General features: G+C 39.7%; 2 protein-coding genes and 1 pseudogene across 2 annotated transcripts in view; all 3 read right to left on the bottom strand.

Moving 5' to 3' along the window:
* LOC129528278 (mucin-2) overlaps positions 1-23,994 on the bottom strand; it is a 53,128-nt gene that overhangs the window by 14,252 nt on the left and 14,882 nt on the right. The gene's annotated exons all lie outside the window — the stretch shown is intronic.
* LOC129528280 (endogenous retrovirus group K member 6 Env polyprotein) lies at positions 8,021-16,404 on the bottom strand. The gene is made up of 2 exons (XM_055368163.1): positions 16,328-16,404; positions 8,021-10,970 (listed from the first exon to the last, which is right to left on the bottom strand). Exon 2 carries the CDS (start codon positions 10,951-10,953, stop codon positions 8,854-8,856), a length of 2,100 nt encoding a protein of 699 aa, XP_055224138.1. The 5' UTR covers positions 10,954-10,970; positions 16,328-16,404; the 3' UTR covers positions 8,021-8,853.
* LOC129528279 (endogenous retrovirus group K member 8 Gag polyprotein-like) lies at positions 13,486-17,385 on the bottom strand (annotated as a pseudogene).

The raw sequence follows: 23,994 nt of genomic DNA, 5'->3' as shown, positions 1-23,994 counted from the left end.
CATACTTCCACTCTGGTTTTTCGTTCTTTTTTTTTTTTTTTTTTTTTGCCAAAAGAATTTGGAAACACTTATTAGTAAAGTAGTGAAAGTGCTTTGATATTTGGCCATTCTTTAGCCAAAGAAACTTGGTGGTCTCTTTTAGGTTCATCTATTAATGCTATGTCAATTTGTTTTCTATTTTGACTAACACACACACACACACACAAACTCCTTGGCTGAAATTTCACTATGGTCTGATGATAATTAAAGCAACTTAGTTCATTCATTGGCTGAGACCAATATGACAGCTCCAGTTGTCCGATTTTTGACAATATTCAGGCAAAGAGATTATCTTAGTTCCCTTTTTAACTGTTTGATTGGCATAGTTACTAACAAGCCAGACAAGAGGTTTTAAAATATAGTGCAATTAGTGATAACTATATTTCCAGTATTATTCAATTAATTTAATGTATGAAAAGTCATAAAAATACACAGAGGTGCAAAAAAATTTCAAAAACCTTCTCAGATTGGTATTAATTCAGTGAGTGCTTTGCATAAAATCACTAAATGTAGAAGTTAAAAAAAAGAAAATTTTATAGATTCTCTTATGTAATTATCATAAAGAATAAGAGTGGTTCTTTATTTTACTCAACTTCTAATACCAGTGACAGAATGTCCTTTCAACAGATTAAAATTAATGAAAAATAAATTAGGTAGTATCTTGTAATAATAATAATTAATACTATCCAAAATGGAAACAAGCAGCTGAAAAATGTTTTGAATGATTGATTAAAAATGCCAAATGCATTTTTAATGATAGTGTCTTTTCTTCATTCATTCAGAAAATGTTTATTGAAAATGTAATACAAGTCAGGTTTTTCTGGGAAATAATGATCTACAAAGCAATAAATAAAACAGATTAAGTACTTGTGTTATTGGAGCTTACATTCTAGTCTTAATGCAGTTGGCAATACATATAATAATTGACTTTTGATTACAAATGCAAAAGTTCTTTTAAGTAACAGTAGTTGTATTCTTTTTTAAGGCAGGGTCTTACTCTATCGCTCAGGCTGAAGTACAGTTGGCATGATCACACTCACTGCAGCCTCAACCTCCTGGATTCAAGCAGTCCTCCCACCTCAGCCTCCTGAGTAGCTGGGACTACAGGCACACACCACCATGCTCGGCTAGTTTTTTGTATTTTTTGTAAAGACAGGGTTTTGCCATGTTGCCCAGGCTGGTCTCAAACTCCTGAGCTCAAGCGATCTGCCTGTCTTAGCCTCTCAAAGTAGTTGTATTATATTATGGATAATAGTCTGCTTTTAAAAAATGTATGCAATTATATTTTAGATACAAGGACCTAGAAATACGATCAAACTCCAATGAACAAAAGTGAACTCTATCTTCCAGACTCTATGTCAACTTACAATGACCAGGAGCTCATTCATTTTCTAGAGTACAACATTTTCTCTTGAGTTGACCTACACTACTAGATCATTCTTCTCTATGTTGAGTCAAAGTCTTCTCAGTAACTTTAACTTATTGCCCCGGGTTCTGTTTTGTAGAGAGACACGCAAAATAAATCAAATTATTATTCTACACATGCACTCATATGTTCACCACTGCATGATTCACAATAGCAAAGATATGGAATCAACCCAGGTGTCCATCAATGATAGACTGGATAAAGAAAATGTGGTACATATACACCATGGAGTATTATGCTGCCATAAAAAGAATGAAATCATGTCCATTGCTGCAACATGGATGGAGCTAGAGACCATCATCTTAAGCAAAATTAATGCAGGAACAGAAAACCAAATGCTGCATTTTCTCACTTAGAAGTGGGGGCTAACATTAAGCACACACGAACATAAATATGGAAACAATGGACTACTATATGGTAGAGGGAGGGGCTGTGGGTTTAAAAAGTATTTATCAGGTACTATGCCCACTATCTGGGTGACAGGATCCATACACCAAACCTCAGCATCGTGCCATATTCCTGTGTAACAAACCTGCTCGTGTATCCCCTGTATCTAAAATAAAAGTTGACATTTTAAAAATTCTTCTAAATGGTAGTTCTTATTTTAGCACCACAAACATGCCCCCTCATTACTCAAATTTAAAAAAAAAAAAAACTTCTTACAAAAAAAAATTACGATTTGACTTTTACCTAAGTCAGTTATTTTTAATGGGGAAGAGGTAACGAAATGAATAGCACCATCTGTTGTTGCAAAATGTTACTGCAGCCTCCTAAATGCGTGTTAACACCTGGGCAGCATTTTCCACACTTGCCAGTACTAGTACAATTGTAATAATGACAATTAGTACTACTCAAAATGGAAACAAGCAGCTGAAAAATATGTTTTGACCCATATGAGAAATTTGTCTAATTCCACATTACATTAGATTAAAAATGTCAAATGTGTTTTTATCAGTAGAATATTGTCTTTTACTCCCTCATTCAGAATGAATAAATTCACTATAAAAAGATGTGTGCTTAACGAGTAGGTGCACCTCTCTGTTCATAATTTAATTCTTATAACCCCTCTAAGAAGGAAAGATTATTATCCCCATGTGTTGATGAGACATCAACTGTTAAAGAAACACTCAATGACTCACAAGCTAAGTTTAGTGTGTGAATCTGAGGTTACCTCATTTATCCAACAATCATTTAATTAAGGTCATTCTATAATTATTGTACACTTTTGTTAATAATAGGAGAAGAAAAAGTATACATTGTAAAATGGCAAATTTTATGATATGTGAATTATATCTCAATAAAGTTGATATTTGAAAAGTATATTGAGGGGAGATGGGAAAAGTGAATTAGAAATGAAAGACATTTAGAAGTGAATCATTCAAAGGGACCAAACAAAAACACTGAAAAAAAATAAAGATACTGGCGACTTATCTTCAAATGCATCAGGGATGCCTAGATGTTATTAACACAAGACAGGGCAGCACAACAGAGGTAGTGTTGAGGGCTGGAAATAGAACATCCATGGGGCAGGAGTTGCAGGTGTCCAGGCTGTAAGTAGTAGCAATGGCTTAGCAAATCTAATTGAGGATGCCAGGCTTCCTATCCATGCAAACACTCCAATCTCCAACCCAGATTTAAACAGATGATCAGCACTAAGGCATCCCCATTGGAGAAGCCCATCCTCTCACCGAGTACAAGAATCATGAATCCATCAAGAGCTCTGCAGATCTTGCAGTCTTAGTTAAGGTCTGTAGGAGTCAGCAGGTCTTTAGTCTTTGGAGGCAAAGTTTATGGAAAAGACCTAGTCTCCAGGGGTGAGGCCTGAAAAGAACAAAGTATGGCTGTAAGCACTCTTGGGAAATGAGTGGGAATCAACCAGATATTCATCAGCAACACAAAAGGGATCCGCTAATTATCAGATGCTGCAAACTAGCTCACAGAAAAGGGATTAAAAGCTGCAGGGCCATGATGGAGTTGTCCAATCTGAGGTCCTGTGGGAGCTGGGGACAGCTCTAACCCTACAATCACAGTGGGACTGCAGGAATCAGGAATCAGCATTGGGACATTCAGCCCCCACTCAGGGCCACAGCGAGGAAAGTTTTGAGCAGAATGTCAGGGTAGGACTGTGCTGTCACAGTGGTCAGAGTATGGGATTTGCCACCTAATCTGAGTTGAAGGTGGCAGAAGATGAGTATGAAGCACCCCTGCCCAACAGCAGAAGATAAGGGGCAGTAGCACTAATATAATTGTTTTCTTTGACCCAGTTCTGCCTGGGACTAGGGCAGACGCTGGGGCAAGAGAGAGGTTACAGTTGAGGGGGTTTGGTGGATTCAGCCATGAGGACCTGAGAGAGGCTCAGGCAGGGCCCAAGGGATGGAGCTGGAAATAAACATATTTGGAGTGATGATTTTCAACGTGTAAGAAAGCAAAGAAAATAATCTCTGAGCAAAGAAGCTGGTCACAGCATGGAGAAGATAATCAGATCTTAAAGGTCCTGATGTACACAGGTTAGAAAAGGGGAGGAAGAAGGGCATTGGAGAAGGCAAGAGCAGCTAAGACAATGCAGAGGAGCTATAAGATTGAAGGAAATTATAAAGATAGGGCCAGGTATACAGAGAGGCTGTTGTGAAAATGTAGAGAAATGGTATCAATGTACAAAGTGAGAAAGCAGATGATAGGAACTTTGATTTTAAATCTAGAAGAGATAAGACATAACTTCAAGAAAACAGCATGGTCACTGTATGTGAATAAAATATTGAGGGTTGGGGTTCCATTCTCAGTAAAGGACAAATGACTGTATATCCCTGGATTGTCTGAGCAATAAGAGTAATATTCATGGTATTGATCACTCACTGCATGTTAGGCACTATGTTGAGTCTTTTCACCCAACCCACCCTCCCTTCCTACCAAATCCATTGCAAACTCTCCCAAACTGTCTTCCCTATTTCCACTTCTACAATCCCCCAATCCCTTTTCCACACAGCATCCACATTGTTGATCTAAAATGAAAGCAAATATGCCACTATCCTGCTCAGAACACCTCAATGGCATTTCCTCTTCAGAGGGGAAATCACTAAAAGTTAGAATGACCTGTAAGACCATGGGGGGGGGGGGGGGGTAACCCCTGCTCCCCTGTCAAGCTTCATTGTTCACTCATTTATATACTTACTGTGTCCCAACCATGCTGTCTTAAAAAATAAAGAAATATTTCAAATATAAGAACAGACAGAAAGAATTTTACATTGAACAGAAGGTAAATGTTTCTAAACTATATATCTAAGAATGGATTTGCTAGATTCAAGTGTATGTGCATCTTCAATTGCTACGTTTTGCCAAATCAAGCTCTAAAACTACCTGTGTACATTCTTGTAGGAATGGTCTCAGTTTTATACCTACTTGCTAAAAATTAGGTATTGTCAGATTTTTAATTTCATCAGTTTGTTATAGGAATTGATATCCCCTGGTTACTGTAATTTATATCTTGTTCATTTATCAATTTATTAATTCAAGAAATATTTATTGGATGCCTATATCTTCCAGGTTCTGACCAGAATTTTGAGCAATGAATAAAATGGCAAAGATTCCTGCCCTCATAGAGCTTCTATTCTAAATTCTGCATGCAAAAGGATGGGTCTTGATAAACATTACAGGTATTTATTTGGGATCCAAAGAACTGTCTCTGACTAGGGTAGAGATGAATAGGAAACAAACTGACCCTCACAAGCAGGAAACCTCAAGTTTGAGTCATTTCCACACCTCATTGAATTAAGGTGATCCACCTCCAACCCAGCTGCCTGCCAGAAGCAGATGTAGATCATTTCTGGAGAAAGAGAATCCTTCTAAGATTCTCAAATTATTTCTATAAATTTTTCATGAAAAAATATTGGGCAAAAATTACTATGCATGTAAGAAAATAACATTTGTATGAAAAACAAGAGAAAGAAAATATACAAAAAAACAGACACACAGGAATAAAGGTACTGGAATTTCAGATATGACTTGAAAATCTTTATGATTAACATGTTCAGGAAATTAAAGATAAGGAGGTGAATTTGGCAGAAACATAAAACTGTTTTTAAAATTTAAATTATAAAACTGAAAATAAAATAATATTAAGAATTCAATGGATGGCTTTGCAAACCAAAAATAAAATTTTAAGCTGCCCAACCATCTGAATAGACCTCTCCTCCTGGCAAAGGCATCCCAGAGTTAATCTGAAAAACTAGTTCAGGCCATGATGGGAAGGGGAGCAGCTAGACATGCCTCATTATAACCTCCTCCCTTTTGGAATGACTGAGAAGAGACTCTTTAAGTCATAAGAAACATTTACTCTCTGAAGCCTACTATCTGGAGGCTTTATCTACATGATAAATTCTTGGTCTCCACAATCCCTTATCACAACCCAGGCATTCCTTTCTTTATTTTTCTTTTGAGACAGTGTCTTGCTCTGTTGCCCAGGCCAGAGTGCAGTGGTGCGATCTTGGCTCACTGCCACCTCTGCTCCTGGGTGCAAGGATTCTTCTGCCTCAGCCTCCTGAGTAGCTGGGATTTACAGGCCCCAGACCTTGTTATTCATAATAATTCTTTCAACCAATTGCCAATCAGAAAATCCTTCAATCTACCTGTGATCTGGAAGCCCCTGCTTTGAGTTGTCCAGCCCTTCTGGACCAAACCAATATACATCTTACATATGTTTATGGATGTCTCATGTCTCTCTAAAATGTATAAAACCAAGCTCTACCCTCATCACCTTGGGCACATGTCATCAGGACCTCCTGAGGCTGTGTCATAAGCTCATCCTTAATCTTGGCAAAATAAACTTTCTAAACTGATTGAGACCTGTCTCAGATACTTTTGGTTTACAAATTGGCAACCTCAAAGGGATTCTGAGTAGAGGTGCTCCTGACCTTTGACAAATCTCCTGTCAGTGCCTGGCACCAGCTTGAGCTATCTTTATTGCTCAAACCAATAGGACAATTTTCTGGAGCTCCCTTCTCCATAGAATCCCCAATCTCCCAAAATCTGGTTGAGATTTAAAGTTTATTTAGCTGTACAGCTCCTTTTCTGGAGTTTTACTCACTTCCAACAAGGAAGGCGCTTGTTCCTGCTTCCATGGCAATAGAGAAGAGGCAACTGCTTTCTGGAGTTTCAGCTCACTTCCAATAGGGAAGGTGAATTTGAGGGTGTTTTTCCCCCCTGCTGCTAGGATGGTAGATAGCAGTCTTGAACCTGGGCCCCATTCCTGGGTAAGTAGCTGAATTGGGATTTTGTCTTGAAAATTCTCCTAAATAACTAAAAGTTAAAACTGACAACCAACTGGTCTTAATTTCTCCTTAACATTAGAGCACTCAGTAATCATTGTTTGTTTTTTTGTTTTGTTTTGTTTTGTTTGCTGTTGTTCTGGTCTTCCTTTGGATTTGACTGGCTCTACCCAACTTGGTCAAATCTGATTAGGAATTCCAAATTATGGAGAGCAAGGCCTTTGAATCGGCTAAAATTCCTTGCAACTGAAAAATAAAAACATCCAGTTGGTTTCTCTGTTCACTTACTTTCTTTAAAAAAGTTGTTCTTTCATTTACTTTTCTTCTGCCCTATTCCTCCTCCACTCTTGGCCATCTCCAGTATCAAGTGAAAAAAAAAAATCTAGATAAGGCTTCTAATGACTCAGGTTCCTTAAAGAACTCAGAATAGGCTGGGTGTGGTGGCTCATGCCTGTAATCCCAACACTTTGGGAGGCCGAGGCAGGTGGATCACAAGGTCAGGGGATTGAGACCGTCCTGGCTAACACAGTGAAACCCCATCTCTACTAAAAATACAAAAAATTAGCCAGGCATGGTGGTGGGTACCTGTATTCCCAGCTAAACGGGAAGCTGAGGCAGGAGAACAGTGCGAACCCAGGAGGCACAGCTTGCAGTGAGCCGAGATAGCACCACTGCACTCTAGCCTGGGCGAATGAGTGAGACTCCATATCAAAAAAAAAAAAAAAAAAAAAAAGAACTCAGAATAAAGGTGCCGCTCACCCCTGTGGGGCATGTTCAGTTTTCTCTGTGGAGTTTCAAGAGTCATGGGCAGATTCTTCTTAGGTCTACAGCCCTGCTTTCTTGTATTGCATTAACTGACCTCTTTGGCTTTGTGGGGGTATCAGAGGCTACCTTGTATTGTGAGAAGATTTGACCTTGGTGTGTGTAAAGGAGGACAAGAACTACAACATTAGGGGTGGCTGAGGACAGTTTACAGAAAGTGGTCTTAGCTGGGTTTTTTCCCTCCTAAGAAGTTGTTGTTGAAAATCCTAAGTCGAGTTTGGTGGTGCATTCTAAAGGGTCTTCTCCATTGCCTTGTCTCTCAAAATTAATCTCGATTGGTATGTCTGTACATTTGTGTGAGGAACTGAACTGTCATTCTTGTAGATACATGAGAAACTGAGTTCCTCAGCTCTAAAGAGAAAGGGGCTTTTGGTCCTCCCAGCTGTAGGGTTGGGTTGCCCCTACACACCTGTGGGTCTTTCTCGTAAGGTGGAACGAGAGACTTAGGAAAGAAAAAGACACAGAGACAAAGTATAGAGAAAGAAATAAGGGGACCCGGGGGACCAGCGTTCAGCATATGGAGGATCCCGCCAGCCTCTGAGTTCCCTTAGTATTTATTGATCATTCGTGGGTGCTTAAAGAAAAGGGGGTTGTGTCAGGGTCACAAGACAATAGTGGGGAGAGGGTCAGCAGACAAACACGTGAACAAAGGTCTTTGCATCATAGACAATGTAAAGGATTAAGTGCTGTGCTTTTAGATATGCATACACATAAACATCTCAATGCTTTACAAAGCAGTATTGCTGCCCGCAGGTCCCACCTCCAGCCCTAAGGCGGTTTTTCCCTATCTCAGTAGATGGAGCATACAATCGGGTTTTATACCGAGACATTCCATTGCCCAGGGACAGGCAGGAGACAGATGCCTTCCTCTTGTCTCAACTGCAAGAGGCATGCCTTCCTCTTATACTAATCCTCCTCAGCACAGACCCTTTACGGGTGTCGGGCTGGGGGACGGTCAGGTCTTTCCCTTCCCACGAGGCCATATTTCAGACTATCACATGGGGAGAAACCTTGGACAATACCTGGCTTTCCTAGGCAGAGGTCCCTGCGGCCTTCCGCAGTTTTTGTGTCCCTGGGTACTTGAGATTAGGGAGTGGTGATGACTCTTAAGGAGCATGCTGCCTTCAAGCATCTGTTTAACAAAGCACATCTTGCACCGCCCTTAATCCATTTAACTCTGAGTTGACACAGCACATGTTTCAGAGAGCAGGGGGTTGGGGGTAAGGTTATAGATTAACAGAATCTCAAGGCAGAGGAATTTTTCTTAGTACAGAACAAAATGGAGTCTCCTATGTCTACTTCTTTCTATACAGACACAGCAACAATCTGATCTCTCTTGCTTTTCCCCACATTTCCCCCTTTTCTTTTCGACAAGACCGCCATCGTCATCATGGCCCGTTCTCGATGGTCACTGTCTCTTCGGAGCTGTTGGGTACACCTGCAGACTAACAACAGACAAAACAGGCACACAAGGATTAATATGAGATTTATAATCGTAGTACTTCCGATGGTCTTAACCCAAGTGACAGGGTTAAGATTTGCGAGGCCATCAGCAACTCCTGCAATTGCCTCAGTTCCTGGCACCAGATTTAAATGGGCTTTTGATGCTTCAAAAATTTGTTCTTTTAATTTGGAAATGTCTAAAGTGAGATTATCTTCTCTTCCCTGTAGATGGCGTCTAACCATGTCCCAGTGATGCTCAGACTCATTATAAATTTGGGGTGTAATGCAAAAGTCTGACGTATTCCAGTCACACTGTAACTGGAAACGATGTTCTAAGCTCATGAGTCTGTCTCCCATCCAAATGACAGTTTGTCTAAGATCATTAATTTGATTTGCCAATTTTTGATCAATACTAGATTGCGAATTCCACAATCTTGTAGAATTTTTTTGCCAATCATTAACAAAGTTTACCGACTGAACAGAAGAGTGCAATGCAACTCCTGCCACAGCAGCCGTAGCTGTGACTGCAATTAATCCCATAATCACTGCAATTAAAGTAAAAATGAATCTTTTGGATCTATTTAAAACACCTTTTAATACTTCAGTCAAAATATGGACGGATGGCGAGGCCTCCCACGGTCGGTCCATGGACACAGGGATCCACACGCCCTCTCTTGCTCTCACCAGCAGAATACGGTGTTGCCAATTAAAAGTTGAATCAATGCAAGTAAACAATCTACAATTTTCACAGGTTATAGTCTGGGAGTCTGGTTTAATAACTATATTTCCTACAACTAGCATATAAGGGGGCTTTACGCAACTTTGTAAAGGAACTGTTAGACTGGAATTTAGGTCGATAGTATAAAATGGCTTACGATCTCTTGTTTCTAAAGTTTGATTTCCAGACCAAATTCTAATGTGGTGTGAGGCCACAGTAAGCCTCCATAATTCTGGATGTTCAGGACCAGAAACAGGACTTATTATTTTTGGTCTTGGGGTAGAGATTCCTTTTTCTCCCCATTCCCAAGGGTAGAAGGACTGTAATTTTTTATACTTATGTTTGTCTAAACTTTCTGTTAAGTCACTATCAACAGCTGGACTCACTTGTGCACTTGGACACGACTGAGTTTGTCCTGAGCAATTGTGGTAGAATTGACCTCGAGGTGCCCAATCTATAATAGTTCCGAATTCATTGTTTTGTAATATCACCGCACTATTGGCCACACATTCTTCCCAAACTAAAACTTCTGTATTTTTTGATTCTTTGGGAATTTCCTTGGGGCAAGGTTTCCCTTTAGGTCTAAATTTTAATGATCTTTGATAAGAAAAGTCTTGTAAATAATTTACCCGTGGCCTGAGTGACATCCCGCTTACCATGTGATAAGTGAATCTACTGATGGGACTGACAGTAGGTACTTCTACCAACCAATTTTGGACTGCAGGCATTAAACATCCTGGTGCTCTCCCTAGGCAAATAGGAGGATAACGATACCCAATGGAAATATTTATCATCATCCCTTCTTCCTCAGGTTTGGCAGGGCAGCGATCATCTGTGGGGCCAGGTACCCATACACTATCATTAACATATACTTCTATAGGATTATCCATCCATGTGACTGCCCGAATTAAGGGCGGGAAAGGCACATAGGCCCAGTAGGTATAATTAGCTGCAGCTGCTCCTGCAGGCATAGGGAGACTTACCACCGTTGATACAATCATCAAGGCTGCAAGCAGCATACTCTCTGGGGTTTGTGTCACCTTTGTGTTCTCTAGATATTTTGTAGCTAACTGCGTCAGCTTCTTTAGTTGTGCCCAAGTCGGCGGCTCTGCCTTCTTGGTGGATGGCAAATTCATCTGTTCTTCTGACGTTACCATTTTGCTCATCTTGTGAGTCAACGGTGCTCGATTGCGGTGTCTCCGTCTCCGCGGAGGTGCTTTTCTTTGCATCTCCGATGGGTTCATTGTAGAACTTCAAATGTCTAGTGGGTATCCAAACAGGAAGCTGATTTTCTCCTGGTGAAACACAAGCAAAACCTCTCCCCCACGTTATCACCTTCCCTATTTCCCATGTCTTATTTTTATTATCTTTCCACCAAATTAGTTTTCCTTCATGTGGGCTGTTCTTTTTACCAGTAAGATGTTGTTCTGCAGAAGTAGTAGTCTGATTTCTATAAATGTTTAAAAAATTTAAAGTATAGAGTGCTAGATTAAGTTGCATCTGAGGAGTGGTACACTCCTTACTGTCTCCCCCTTCTTTTTGTTTAACTAATTGAGTTTTGAGTGTTCTATTAGTTCTTTCAACTATGGCCTGTCCTTGGGAATTATAAGGAATTCCTGTTGTGTGTGAAATTTTCCACTGACTTAAGAACTTTTGGAAAGCTTTACTACAATATCCTGGTCCATTGTCAGTTTTGATTTTTTCTGGAACTCCCATTACAGCAAAACAAGACAATAAATGTTTTTTAACATGGGAAGTACTTTCTCCTGTTTGGCAAGTTGCCCATATGAAATGTGAATAAGTATCAACTGTTACATGAACATATGATAATCTTCCAAATGAAGGTACATGCGTGACATCCATTTGCCATAATGCATTAGGACACAAACCTCTGGGATTAACTCCTGCCTCTTGAGTGGGCAGGTGTAAGACTTGACACTGGGTGCAATGTTGTACAATATCTTTTGCCTGTTTCCATGTGACATCAAATTTGTTTTTTAATCCTGCTGCATTTACATGAGTCAAAGCATGAAGTTCTTTTGCTTTTATGAATGCAGATGATACCAGTAAGTCAGCTTGTTCATTTGCTTTAGTCAAAGGCCCTGGTAAATTAGTGTGTGCTCGAATATGAGTAATATAAAATGGGAAATTTCTTTTTCTTACAGTTTGTTGTAATAAATTGAATAGCTGGTTTAACTGATCATCCATGCTATATTTAATTAGAGCTGTCTCAACATCCCTTGTAGCCTGTACTACATATGCAGAATCTGATATAATATTGATAGGTTGGTCAAAATCTTGTAACACTGTAATGACTGCAACCAACTCTGCTCTTTGAGCCGATTGATATGGAGTTTTGATTACTCGTTCTTTCGGCCCTGTATAAGCCGCTTTTCCATTGCTGGAACCATCAGTAAATACTGTTAGAGCATTTTCTAAAGGTTCATGTCTGGTAATTTTAGGTAGAATCCAAGTGGTCAATTTTAAGAACTGGAAGATTTTCGTTTTTGGGTAATGATTATCAATTATTCCCACAAAATTAGCAAGACCAATCTGCCATGCACCAGAATTGATAAAGGCTTGTCTAACTTGTTCCTTGGTTAAAGGGACAACTATTTTGTCTGGGTCATTTCCACATAATTTTATTATTCGTAATCTTGTCTGACCGATTAATGTAGCCATTTGATCCAAGTACAATGTAAAAGTCTTAACTGTACTGTGAGGAAGGAATGACCACTCCACAAGATCAGTATTTTGAATAATGATGCCTGTTGGAGAATGTGCAGTGGCAAAAATCAAAAGTTGGAGTGGAGCTAAAGGATCTATTCTATTTATTTGCGCTGACTGAATTTTTTCTTCCACTAATTTAATTTCTTTTGTTGCCTCTGGGGTTAACATTCTTTTACTATTTAAGTCTGAGTCTCCTCTTAAGATAGAGAACAAATTTGACATGGCATAAGTAGGAATGCCTAGAGTTGGCCGAATCCAATTAATATCTCCCAGCAATTTTTGAAAATCATTTCGTGTTTTTAATGTGTCTTTTCTTATTTCTATTTTTTGTGGCTTAATTTTTCTATTTTCTATCTGCATCCCTAAATAATGAAAAGGAGTAGAGGTTTGGATCTTATCAGATGCTATTGCCAGTCCTGCGTTGGCAACCTCTGCTTGCAGAAATGTATAACAGTCAATTAATTTATCTTTCGTTTCTGCAGCACATAAAATATCATCAGTATAATGAATAATATAACAGTCTGAAAACTTGTCTCTAACTGGTTGAAGAGCTCGACCTACAAAATTCTGACAAATAGTTGGACTATTAAGCATTCCCTGAGGTAGCACTTTCCACTGAAACCTGGTGGCTGGTTCTTTATTATTTATGGCTGGTATAGTAAAGGCAAATTTTTCGCAATCCTGCTCCGCCAGAGGGATGGTAAAAAAGCAATCCTTTAGATCGATTATAATTAAAGGCCAGTCTTTTGGGATCATGGCCGGAGAGGGCAACCCAGGTTGGAGAGGACCCATGGGTTGAATTACAGCATTTACGGCCCTTAAGTCAGTTAACATACGCCATTTGCCTGATTTCTTCTGAATTACAAACACAGGAGAATTCCAAGGCGAGAATGAAGGCTCAATATGACCCTTTTCTAACTGTTCATTTGCTAATAAATATAAAGCCTCCAGTTTTTGTTTTGGTAGCAGCCACTGATTTACCCACACCGGTTTTTCTGTTTTCCAAGTTAATGGTATGGGTTTAGGAGGCTCTACAGTGGCCGCCCCTAAAAAGGATACCCTATTCCTTCTCTTTCTTGATTTATTTTAGCCTCAACTGGAACTTTAATGCCGTCTTCATTTTTTCCTAGTCCCTTTCCTGGTATATATCCCATCTTGGACATGATTTTTTGACTCGTGGGGCTATATAATGGAGCGGGCATGGTGATTTCCACACCCCATTGTTGTAATAAATCTCGACCCCACAGATTAAGAGGAATTGAAGTAATCATTGGCTGAACAGTACTTTCTTGATTATCTGGCCCTAAGCAATGTAAAATCTCAGTACTTTGATACACTTCTGAGGCTGTGCCTATGCCGACAAGTCCTGTAACAGCCTTTTGTTTAGGCCAATTTTTTGGCCACTGATTTAAAGCAATGATAGAGACATCTGCTCCAGTGTCTACCAACCCTTCAAACTGTTTTCCTTGAATAATGGCCTTACACACAGGTCTGTTCTCTGAGACCTGACTTGCCCAATATGCAGCTTTTTCTGTCGGATCGGTGCTTCCAAACCCTCCTATTCTTTTTATTTCACTATTTCCACCCTTAATATATGGCAGGAGTAATAATTGAGCAATCCTGTCTCCTGGACTGGCACTCCAAGGAATTGAAGAGCTAATAACCAATTGAATTTCGCCTTTATAGTCTGAATCAACCACACCAGTATGAATTTGAACTCCTTTTAGATTTAGACTTGATCTTCCTAAGATTAGTCCTACAGTCCCCTCAGGCAGGGGGCCATATACCCCTGTGGGGATTTTTTGTGGGGGCTCCCCTGGAAGCAGAGAGACTGCTTGTAGAGTACATAAATCTACTGCTGCACTGCCGCTTGTGGCGGGGGACAATTGTTGTATTGTGGTAACTGGCTTATTCCCTGAAACACTTGGGACAGTGGGGGTTGTTGTCCCTGAAAACCCTGAGGAACAAATGGCTGAATTGGGAATGCCCCAGTTTGTTGTGGGGCCTGAGGCTGGCCCCTTTGCTCGTTTCCCGACAATGGTTGCCCATTTTTATTAAATTTAGAACGACATTGACTAGCCCAATGTTTTCCTTTTTTACATCTTGGACATAAGTCAGGTGGCTCTCTACCTGTTGGAGTTGCTTGAATAGTTATATTCTGTTTATTTAAGACTGGGCAATTCTTTTTTAAGTGACCAATTTGGCCACAATTATAACATTTTCCTCCAAATGTTCTAACTTGTCCTCCTAAAACAACTCCTGTTATTGCTTGAGCCATAAGCATAGCTTTATGCATAGCTCCTCCGATTCCATCACAGGCTTTTACATATTCTGAGATTACATCTGATCCTGCAGGAACCTTTCCTTTTAATGGCTTAATGGCTGATTGACACTCAGGATTGGCGTTTTCATATGCCATCAACTCCACTATGACCTTATGGGCTTTTTCATCGGCAATTGACTTTTGAGCAACATCTTGGAGCCTTGCCACAAAATCAGGGTAGGGCTCTTTTGAACCTTGTCTTACTGTATTAAATGAGGGGCAGGCGCTTCCTGGGTCTTGGATTTTTTCCCAGGCTCTAAGGCAGATAGCTCTAACTTGCTCAATGGCCTCATTTTGCATTAATGCTTGTTGACTAATACTACTCCAATTTTGACCTGTTCCTAATAGTTGATCTGCATCTATGTTAACTGGAGGATTGGCAGCCCTATTTCTTCGGACCTGTTCTTGTACCCCATCAATCCACCAAGTCTTAAATTGTAAAAATTGAGAGGGTGAGAGAGACGATTTTGCCAGAATCTCCCAATCATAAGGAATGAGTCTATGTCCATGAGCAATGGAATCTAATAATGTCCTCATATAAGGGGAGTTGGGTCCATACTGTTTTACTCCCTCTTTCATATCTTTTAGCATTTTTATCGAAAAAGACTTGTATCTGGCCTCAACTGTGAGAGGCTCTCCCTCTTGGGCTCCTTCTCCAGGTGGCATCGGTTCTAACGTTACTGGGAATTGCCACGCCTCAGTATCTCCTTCCTTTCTTGATTTATCAATAATTTCATGTAATTCACTACCCTGTCTACTAGGTGGTGCCGTAGGATCAAGTCTCCTAGTGGGCGGCTGAGGGTACGGCACCCTGCCCTGTGGTGCTGGGGGCATTCCTGGATATCCATACTGACTTTCTGGGGGTGGCCGATACTGAAGTTCAGCCGGCGGCCAGTATTGATAAGCTACTGGCGGTTGGGTCTTATTTTCTTTAACCTGCGTTTGAGGTTGTAATCTTACAGGCACCTGACCTGCTGGAAGAGGACTTGGCCCTCGTGGTTTAGACTCTGATGGCCCCACTAATTCTGGACCTTTTCCTTCTAATTTTAACGTTTCAGGATATATCACCTCCTGTAATTGATTATAGTCAACATTTTGCGTTGACTGAGCCATTACCGGCTCTGCTACACATTCGCAATGTAAACCTTCCCTTTCTTTCTGGGATTTTTTCCTTGTCTTTTCATTACAATCTATTAAACAGCTTCCAGGGGCGTCAGAAACTGAGACGCTATCTTCTTCTGTTTGAAATGGTTCTAAAGCTGCTTTAATAATGGCCCAATCATTCCATACTGTAAGTGGAATGATATTACCCTTCCTACATGCTTGTTTTAGTTCCTTACCAATTCTTTTCCAGTCTTTTAGATCTAAAGTTCCTTGTTCTGGAAACCATGGGCAAAATTGTTCTATTATTTGAAATAGCTTGATTAGATTTTTTGTAGATACTTTAACTCCCCCTCTTTTTAAAAGAATTTTAATAAAGCTGAGATAAGAGGCATATTTACTTTTAATTTTACTTTTAGTTTGCCCCATTATCACCCTAGCTTCTTCCGAGCGCACAAGCTTACCGTACGGCTGACTGTAGATGTACTCGGGATCTCTCGTCGACTTGTCCTCAATGACCACGCTCGAGCGTACCTTCACCCTAGAGAAAAGCCTCCACGTTGGGCACCAGATGTAGGGTTGGGTTGCCCCTACACACCTGTGGGTCTTTCTCGTAAGGTGGAACGAGAGACTTAGGAAAGAAAAAGACACAGAGACAAAGTATAGAGAAAAAAATAAGGGGACCCGGGGGACCAGCGTTCAGCATATGGAGGATCCCGCCAGCCTCTGAGTTCCCTTAGTATTTATTGATCATTCGTGGGTGCTTAAAGAAAAGGGGGTTGTGTCAGGGTCACAAGACAATAGTGGGGAGAGGGTCAGCAGACAAACACGTGAACAAAGGTCTTTGCATCATAGACAATGTAAAGGATTAAGTGCTGTGCTTTTAGATATGCATACACATAAACATCTCAATGCTTTACAAAGCAGTATTGCTGCCCGCAGGTCCCACCTCCAGCCCTAAGGCGGTTTTTCCCTATCTCAGTAGATGGAGCATACAATCGGGTTTTATACCGAGACATTCCATTGCCCAGGGACAGGCAGGAGACAGATGCCTTCCTCTTGTCTCAACTGCAAGAGGCATGCCTTCCTCTTATACTAATCCTCCTCAGCACAGACCCTTTACGGGTGTCAGGCTGGGGGACGGTCAGGTCTTTCCCTTCCCACGAGGCCATATTTCAGACTATCACATGGGGAGAAACCTTGGACAATACCTGGCTTTCCTAGGCAGAGGTCCCTGCGGCCTTCCGCAGTTTTTGTGTCCCTGGGTACTTGAGATTAGGGAGTGGTGATGACTCTTAAGGAGCATGCTGCCTTCAAGCATCTGTTTAACAAAGCACATCTTGCACCGCCCTTAATCCATTTAACTCTGAGTTGACACAGCACATGTTTCAGAGAGCAGGGGGTTGGGGGTAAGGTTATAGATTAACAGAATCTCAAGGCAGAGGAATTTTTCTTAGTACAGAACAAAATGGAGTCTCCTATGTCTACTTCTTTCTATACAGACACAGCAACAATCTGATCTCTCTTGCTTTTCCCCACACCAGCCAAAAGGTGCCCCTGGGTGACCAAGTGGGCGCAAGTGGGATAGTTTAGGGAGCTGACCTCCCTGCAAAGTGCAGTGGCCCTACAGGGAAACTCCACCAAAATTAAAAAGGCTTGTCCAGAAGCACATATAAGAGCTGGTCACTCTATACTTTGAATCTCTTAAAGGTGCTAGCCCTTCAGAGAGAGAAAGAGGGAAGAAATGACACAATAGTGACACACTGTGGAGTTCTACTCAATCAGCACACTTCTCTCCACTACACTAAACCCTAGGCTACAGCTCAGTTTCTCCTTGTAAGAAAAAAATGTGGGAAACAAACCATCTCAGAATGAGGAAAGACAAGGAGAAGGACCCCTTTTGGGGCACCTCATTGGTTTTATGGAGCTTCTCCTTGCAAGTATTTGTGTAAAATGGAAAAGGTTGAGGGCATGCCAGGCTCTCTAGTACTCCAGCTGGTTGCATATTATGGTCATTTTGTGCACATTTTAAACTGATGGACAAATTACATCAAGGAAAAATTCAGAGCCCAGGGGTTGACCTGCAACTAAAGAGTTCCTAAGTTGTCTATTTCTTTATTTTCTTCTCTGCCTGCTTTAAATCTGCTGTTACTGTTCTACTGAGATAAAACCCACTATTTGAATGCAACTTTTAATTTTTGTTATTGTTTTTGTAAACCAGTGAGTTTGTATTAGTATCCCATGCCTAGAGCTCTAAAGTAAAAGCTGTAGGATCTTAGTTTGTATGAGCATGTATGTGTGTGTTTAATGTGTACATACATGTACACATGTACATGTATTTTGTTATGTGATTTGGCCACAAGGTACCAAATTGTCTTAAAGTTAAAGAATACTCATAAAACTAAATAATAAGACCACATGCTTTTCAAGTTTATGTGACTTAAGTAAAATATTTAATAAATAAGCTGGTTTTAAAAGTATTGGTAAAGTAATATTAGAAATGTCTTAAGAACTGTCAGCATTTTCATTTCTACTTATTGATCAAGTGGTTCATACTTATCCCTGCCAAATACTATAAGTTATCAAAATTTGCCATAAGGACTATAAAACTATAAACCCAGCCCAAAACAGAATGATCTTTGATTGTGAAATGTTTGATAAATATGATATTTAATATAGTTGCTTTAATAAAAACATCTAAATCCTGAGTTACTGGTAAAATACCTATATATTTAACTTAAGGTTCTTATTTAGGTAAACATCTAAAATTCACAGCCTATAAAAATGGTTAACAAGGAAAAAACTTTAAATGATGACTATCACAGTTTTTATCAATAATGTAGGTAAACTATTAAAAAATAATAAGTTAATCAAATAAATGTAATGGAATAAATGCATATAAGTAAAATTGTCATATAATTTAGAATCTAAACATATGAAACTAAATTACAGATATTTATTCAATGTCTGGGTCATTTCCAGTTTAAGAAATCATATGAAAACAACTATCTAAAAAAATACGTTTTTGTCTAATTCAGAGGTTATTTATAAAGCAAGGTAAAAGGAAACAGGAAGTAAGAGATATAAAGAAGGTTGTAGATATAAAGATATATTTTTGGTAAGAAAGGTTATGAGAAAGAATCACATAGTAAATTTTGACCTAAAATAAAATGACTGGTTGTTTAAGAGAGATGTTTAGAACAAAACAGAAAGTCCAAGCACATCACAAATGGTCTGTGTAAGTCATAATAAGGTTCATTGAAAGAAGGAATTTATAAAAATGTATGTGATTAAGTTGGTCATAGTTAAAGGAAATTATAACAAATAGTCTTTCTAAAAATTGGACTGATATTAAAAGAACACTAATATAAAACTAAAGAATTGGTTAGAACTATATTTTCTTATAATTTGATTTACTCAGTGAAATTGCAAGAAGCTTTTAATTTTTAAAATCTATTATCTCTTTCTTTTTAAAATTCTTCAGATTGATACCTCAGAAGTTCAACTTCTGCTGTACCCTGCTGCTTCAGCTCTTTCTCCATTTTAGAAGGCCTGGGATGGTAATTCTCTCCAACTTTTGTTGGCTGCTGTGTAATTTTTTTTAATTAATAGTCTAAAGTAAGGGAAAATTTTTGAAAACTGGCAAATGGCAAATGCAAACTCTTATAGGATCTGCCTCTGTCTGTGTGTTTGTTATATCTATATATTTATATGTCATGTGGAAGTGATATTTCACTACCCATTATATGAAAAAGCTCTAATCAATTGGCTTGAAAAACAAAAGTAAGTGCTTCTCAGACTAATAGAATCTAGCTCAGATGCTTTTTAGTTCATATGACTAGCAATCTTTGGTAAGATTAATTTGTTAAATTAAATCTCAATTTTCTCCAGTAGTTTAAAATCTTCTTAAAGTCATGCTATGTTAAATTAAGTAATACTAGGTTTTCTTATGGGAATTAGGGTTGCTAACAGAACAGTAGGAAATAAAAAATGTGTTTTTGGTAAGTTTATAAAAACATGAATGTGTAGTTTTTGCTAAAGAAAATGTAATTTTTCTCATTTATTGACTATTTAGGGGTTGCTTCAAAATAAAAGAAAAAATATAAATAAAACTAATGAATAAAGAGAAATAAAAGTTCAGGAAATAAGAAACCTTTGACTACTGGGTGGCCATGTGGTCACCCATGGTATGGAGTTGCAGCAGGGCTGTATTCAGTTACTAAAAGCAAAAGTAACCAGTGGAATTTAGATGATGGATCATACTCTAAATTCCAAAATCCAAACGCTATTCATAAATATTTTGATTTTATGACAACATAGTTATTTGCATAAGTTTAGTAAGAATCCCTTCTTTTGAAACAAGTCACAATTGGAGACGCTGGTTATTTTACCAAGGGTTTGACTGGACTAACACATTTTCAGGTAAAGTTCCAGCAAAGCCAACTTGAAAAGAGCCTATATGGCCAATCAATTCTTGTTGCACTTTACGCAAATAATCAAGCCAAGTATAATAAGCCTAAAACTTATTTTGCACACAAATTGGTCTTATTATTTCTCTTTAGTAGAAAATGAGGGCTAAAAAAGGAAATTGCTTCAAAGGAAAACTGTACCACATACTACTAGATTCTAGCCCTGACTTTTGAGTGCAGATTGAAAAATGAATTATTTCTTGGCTACAATAATCATCTAAAGAGCACAGCACCAGGTTATAATTTTCTTCACATTTTTAGTTGGAGTTCTAATGGAATAGATTCCTTTTTCTTTTCTGACACGTACATTATCTTTTAATTGTCCAATTATTAATATTATTTATCTCCCATAGTTTTACTTGGTCTGAGAAAACTAGAATCATGATATTCCAAAGACTAGAGATGATTTGGCAAAGCCTGTAAATTTTCCTCATCTAGAATCCCACTGAGCCCAATCTATTTTTCACTGCAAATGCACTGCTGCTAAAAGTATACAAGCTCCTAGGCCCAGGACTATCCTGGAAGAGGTGGGTCCATGAGATCGTAAGGGCCAGTTTTGAGGGCTGGAATTAATTCAGATCCTCCAAATCAAGGATGAGCTACACAGATGTCTAAACAGCTGGCAAAATAATGGGCTTTGCCTCCTGTGTTATTATGTGCATGGCACCTTTTCATCCACCCCAACCATAAAGAATTTTTCTCTTTCCCATATAACTGAAAGAAAATTATTACTGAGAGGATATAATGATACCTCATGACAAAGCCTTCTGGGTATAATACTCCTAACTATGAAATTTATGCATATATATATATTTTTAAATTTTATCAGCCATCTTACAACAAAATTACTAAAAGACCACAAAAAGCATTGTGGTACAACAAAAGCCTCTAAATTTCTTAGTGTAAAAGGTTTTAATAATGATTATGTTTTCTTTTTCTTTTTCTTTTTTTTCGAGACAGAGCCTTGCTCTGTTGCCAGACTAGAGTGCAGTGGCACAATCTCGGCTCACTGCAACCTCTGCCTCCCAGGTTCAAGTGATTCTCCTGCCTCAGCCTCCCAAGTAGCTGGGACTACAGGCACACGCCACCATGCCCAGCTAGTTTTTGTATTTTTAGTAGAAACAGGGTTTCACCATGTTGGCCAGGATATTCTTGATCTCTTGACTTCGTGATCAACCCCCCTCAGCCTCCCAAAGTGCTGGGATTACAGGCATGAGCCACCATGCCTGGCCAATAATAATTATGTTTTCTATAGCTAATTCCTGTAAGTCTGTAACCAAAACCAAGATAATGGTAGCTCAATGCATAGAAGTTAAAGATAAAGTCAATTTTCTAACCTTGCTGTTGGCTTTTGTTTGTTGGATTTTATACTACTTTAAAATTTTTGAGGGGTAATGAATGCCTGTCCACATCCATTCCTATCTGGCCTAAAAAATTTCATTGACTATAAGTCTTTTGGCTCTAAGTGCCTTGGCCTTTGGGAGTCCCACTGAGGAACAGGATGGGCCTGTGGCAGGCAGACATGCCACCCTGTTAACACTGTGAGACAAAGTAAAAGTTCCGTGGCATTGATTCTGGCAAATCCTGGACAGAAGGGGGAGAATGTAAACCAAAAATAAAATTCTAAGCTCCACAACATCTGAATGGACCTTCTTCTCAGCCAAGGGTATTCCAAAGTTAATCTGAAAAACTAGTTCAGGCCATGATGGGAAGGAGGGAGCTGGACATGCCTCATTATACCCTCTTCCCTTTTGGAATTACTGATAGAACAGACTCTTTAAGTCTGATAAGAAACATTTGCAATGTATTCTCTCTGAAGCCTACTACCTGGTGGCTTTATCTGCCTGAAAAATACTGGTCTCCACAACCCCTTATCATAACCCAGACATTACTTTCTATTACTAATAAATCTTTTAACTAATTCCCAATCAGAAAATCTACCTGTGACCTGGAAGCCCCTGCTTCAAGTTGTCTATCCTTTCCAGACTGAACCAATGTACTTCTTATATGTATTGATGGATGTCTCATGCCTCCCTAAAATGTATGAAACCATGCTATACCTCGACTACCTTGGGTACATGTCATCAAGACCTCCTGAGGCTATGTCATGAGCATGTTCTTAACCTTGACAAAAATAAGCTTTCTAAACTGAATGAGCCTCACCTCCAATACTTTTGGTTTACAGCTTTGTATTAGTCTGTTATCACACTGCTCTGAAGAAATACCAAGACTGGGTAATTTATAAAGGAAAGAAGTTTAATTGACTCACAGTTCTGCAGGACTGGGGAGGCCTCAGGAAACTTACAATCATGGTGGAAGGGGAAGCAACATGGTGGCAGCAAGAAGAAATGCCTAGCAAAATGGGGAAAAAAACCCTTATAAAACCATCAGATCTTGTAAGAACTCACTATCATGAGAAGAGCAGCATGTAGGTAACCACCCTATGATTCAATTACCTCCCACTGGGTCCTTCCCACAACATGTGGGGATTATGAGAACTACAATTCAAGATGAGATTTGGGTGGGAATGCAGCCAAACCATATTATTCCACCCCAGCCCCTCCCAAATCTCAAGTCCTCACACTTAAAAACAAAATCATGCCTTCCCAACAGTGCCGCAAATTCTTAATTCATTCCAGCATTAACCCAAAAGTCCAAATCCAAAATCTCATCAGAGACAAGGCAAGTCCCTTCCACCTATGAGCCTGTAAAATCAAAAGCAAGTTAGTTACTGCCTACATGAATGAAGGGACTACATGCCTCATGCAAGTCCAAAATCTAGTGGGGCATCAAATCTTAAAGCTCCAGAATGATCTCCTTTGACTCCATGTCTCACATCCAGGTCACGCCCCCATGGCCTTGGGCAGCTCCACCCCTGTGGCTTTGCAAGGTATAGCCCCCCTCCTAGCTTCCTTCACAGACTGTCATTGAGTGTCTGTGGCTTTTCCAGGTGTGCAAGGCAAGCAGTTGGCTGATCTACCATTTTGGGGTCTGGAGGATGGTGACTGTCTTCTCACAGGTCCACTAGGCAGTGCCCCAGTGGGGACTCAGTGTGGGGGCTCCAACCCCACATTTTCCTTCTGCACTGCCCTAGCAGAGGTTCTCCATCAGGGCTCAGCCCCTGCAGCAAGCTTCTGCCTAGACATCCAGGCATTTCCATACATCATCTAAAATATAAGCGGAGATTCCCAAACTTCAATTCTTGACTTCTGTGCACGTACAGGCCCAACACCATATGTAAGCCACCAAGGCTTAGGGCTTGCACCCTCTGAAGCAATGGCCTGAGCTTTACATTGGCCCCTTTTAGCTGTGGCTGGAGCTGAAGCAACTGGGATACAGGGCACCATGTCCCAAAGCTGCATAGAGCAGGGGGGCCCGCCCAGGAAACCACTTTTTCCTTCTAGGCCTCCAGGCCTGTGGTTTAACATCAAGGGCTGCTGTGAAGGTCTCTGTCATGCCCTGAAGACATTTTCCCCCATTGTCTTTGTGATTAGCATTTGGCTCCTCCTTACTTATGTTAATTTCTGCAGCTTGCTTGAATTTCTCCCCAGAAAATAGGGTTTTCTTTTCTATCACATTGCCAGGGTGCAAATTTTTCAAACTTTTAAGCTCTCCTTCCTCTTGAATGCTTTGCTACATAGAAATTTCTTCTGCCAGATACC

Source organism: Gorilla gorilla, chromosome 17 (assembly GCF_029281585.2).
Source record: "Gorilla gorilla gorilla isolate KB3781 chromosome 17, NHGRI_mGorGor1-v2.1_pri, whole genome shotgun sequence".
Taxonomy (NCBI): domain Eukaryota; kingdom Metazoa; phylum Chordata; class Mammalia; order Primates; family Hominidae; genus Gorilla; species Gorilla gorilla.
The sequence above is the reverse complement of the archived record's forward strand: the minus strand, read 5'-3'. Positions and strand labels throughout refer to the sequence as shown.

Coding starts and splice junctions, on each gene's coding strand:
- LOC129528280 (XM_055368163.1), bottom strand. CDS start 10,953: ATGAACCCATCGGAGATGCAAAGAAAAGCACCTCCGCGGAGACGGAGA.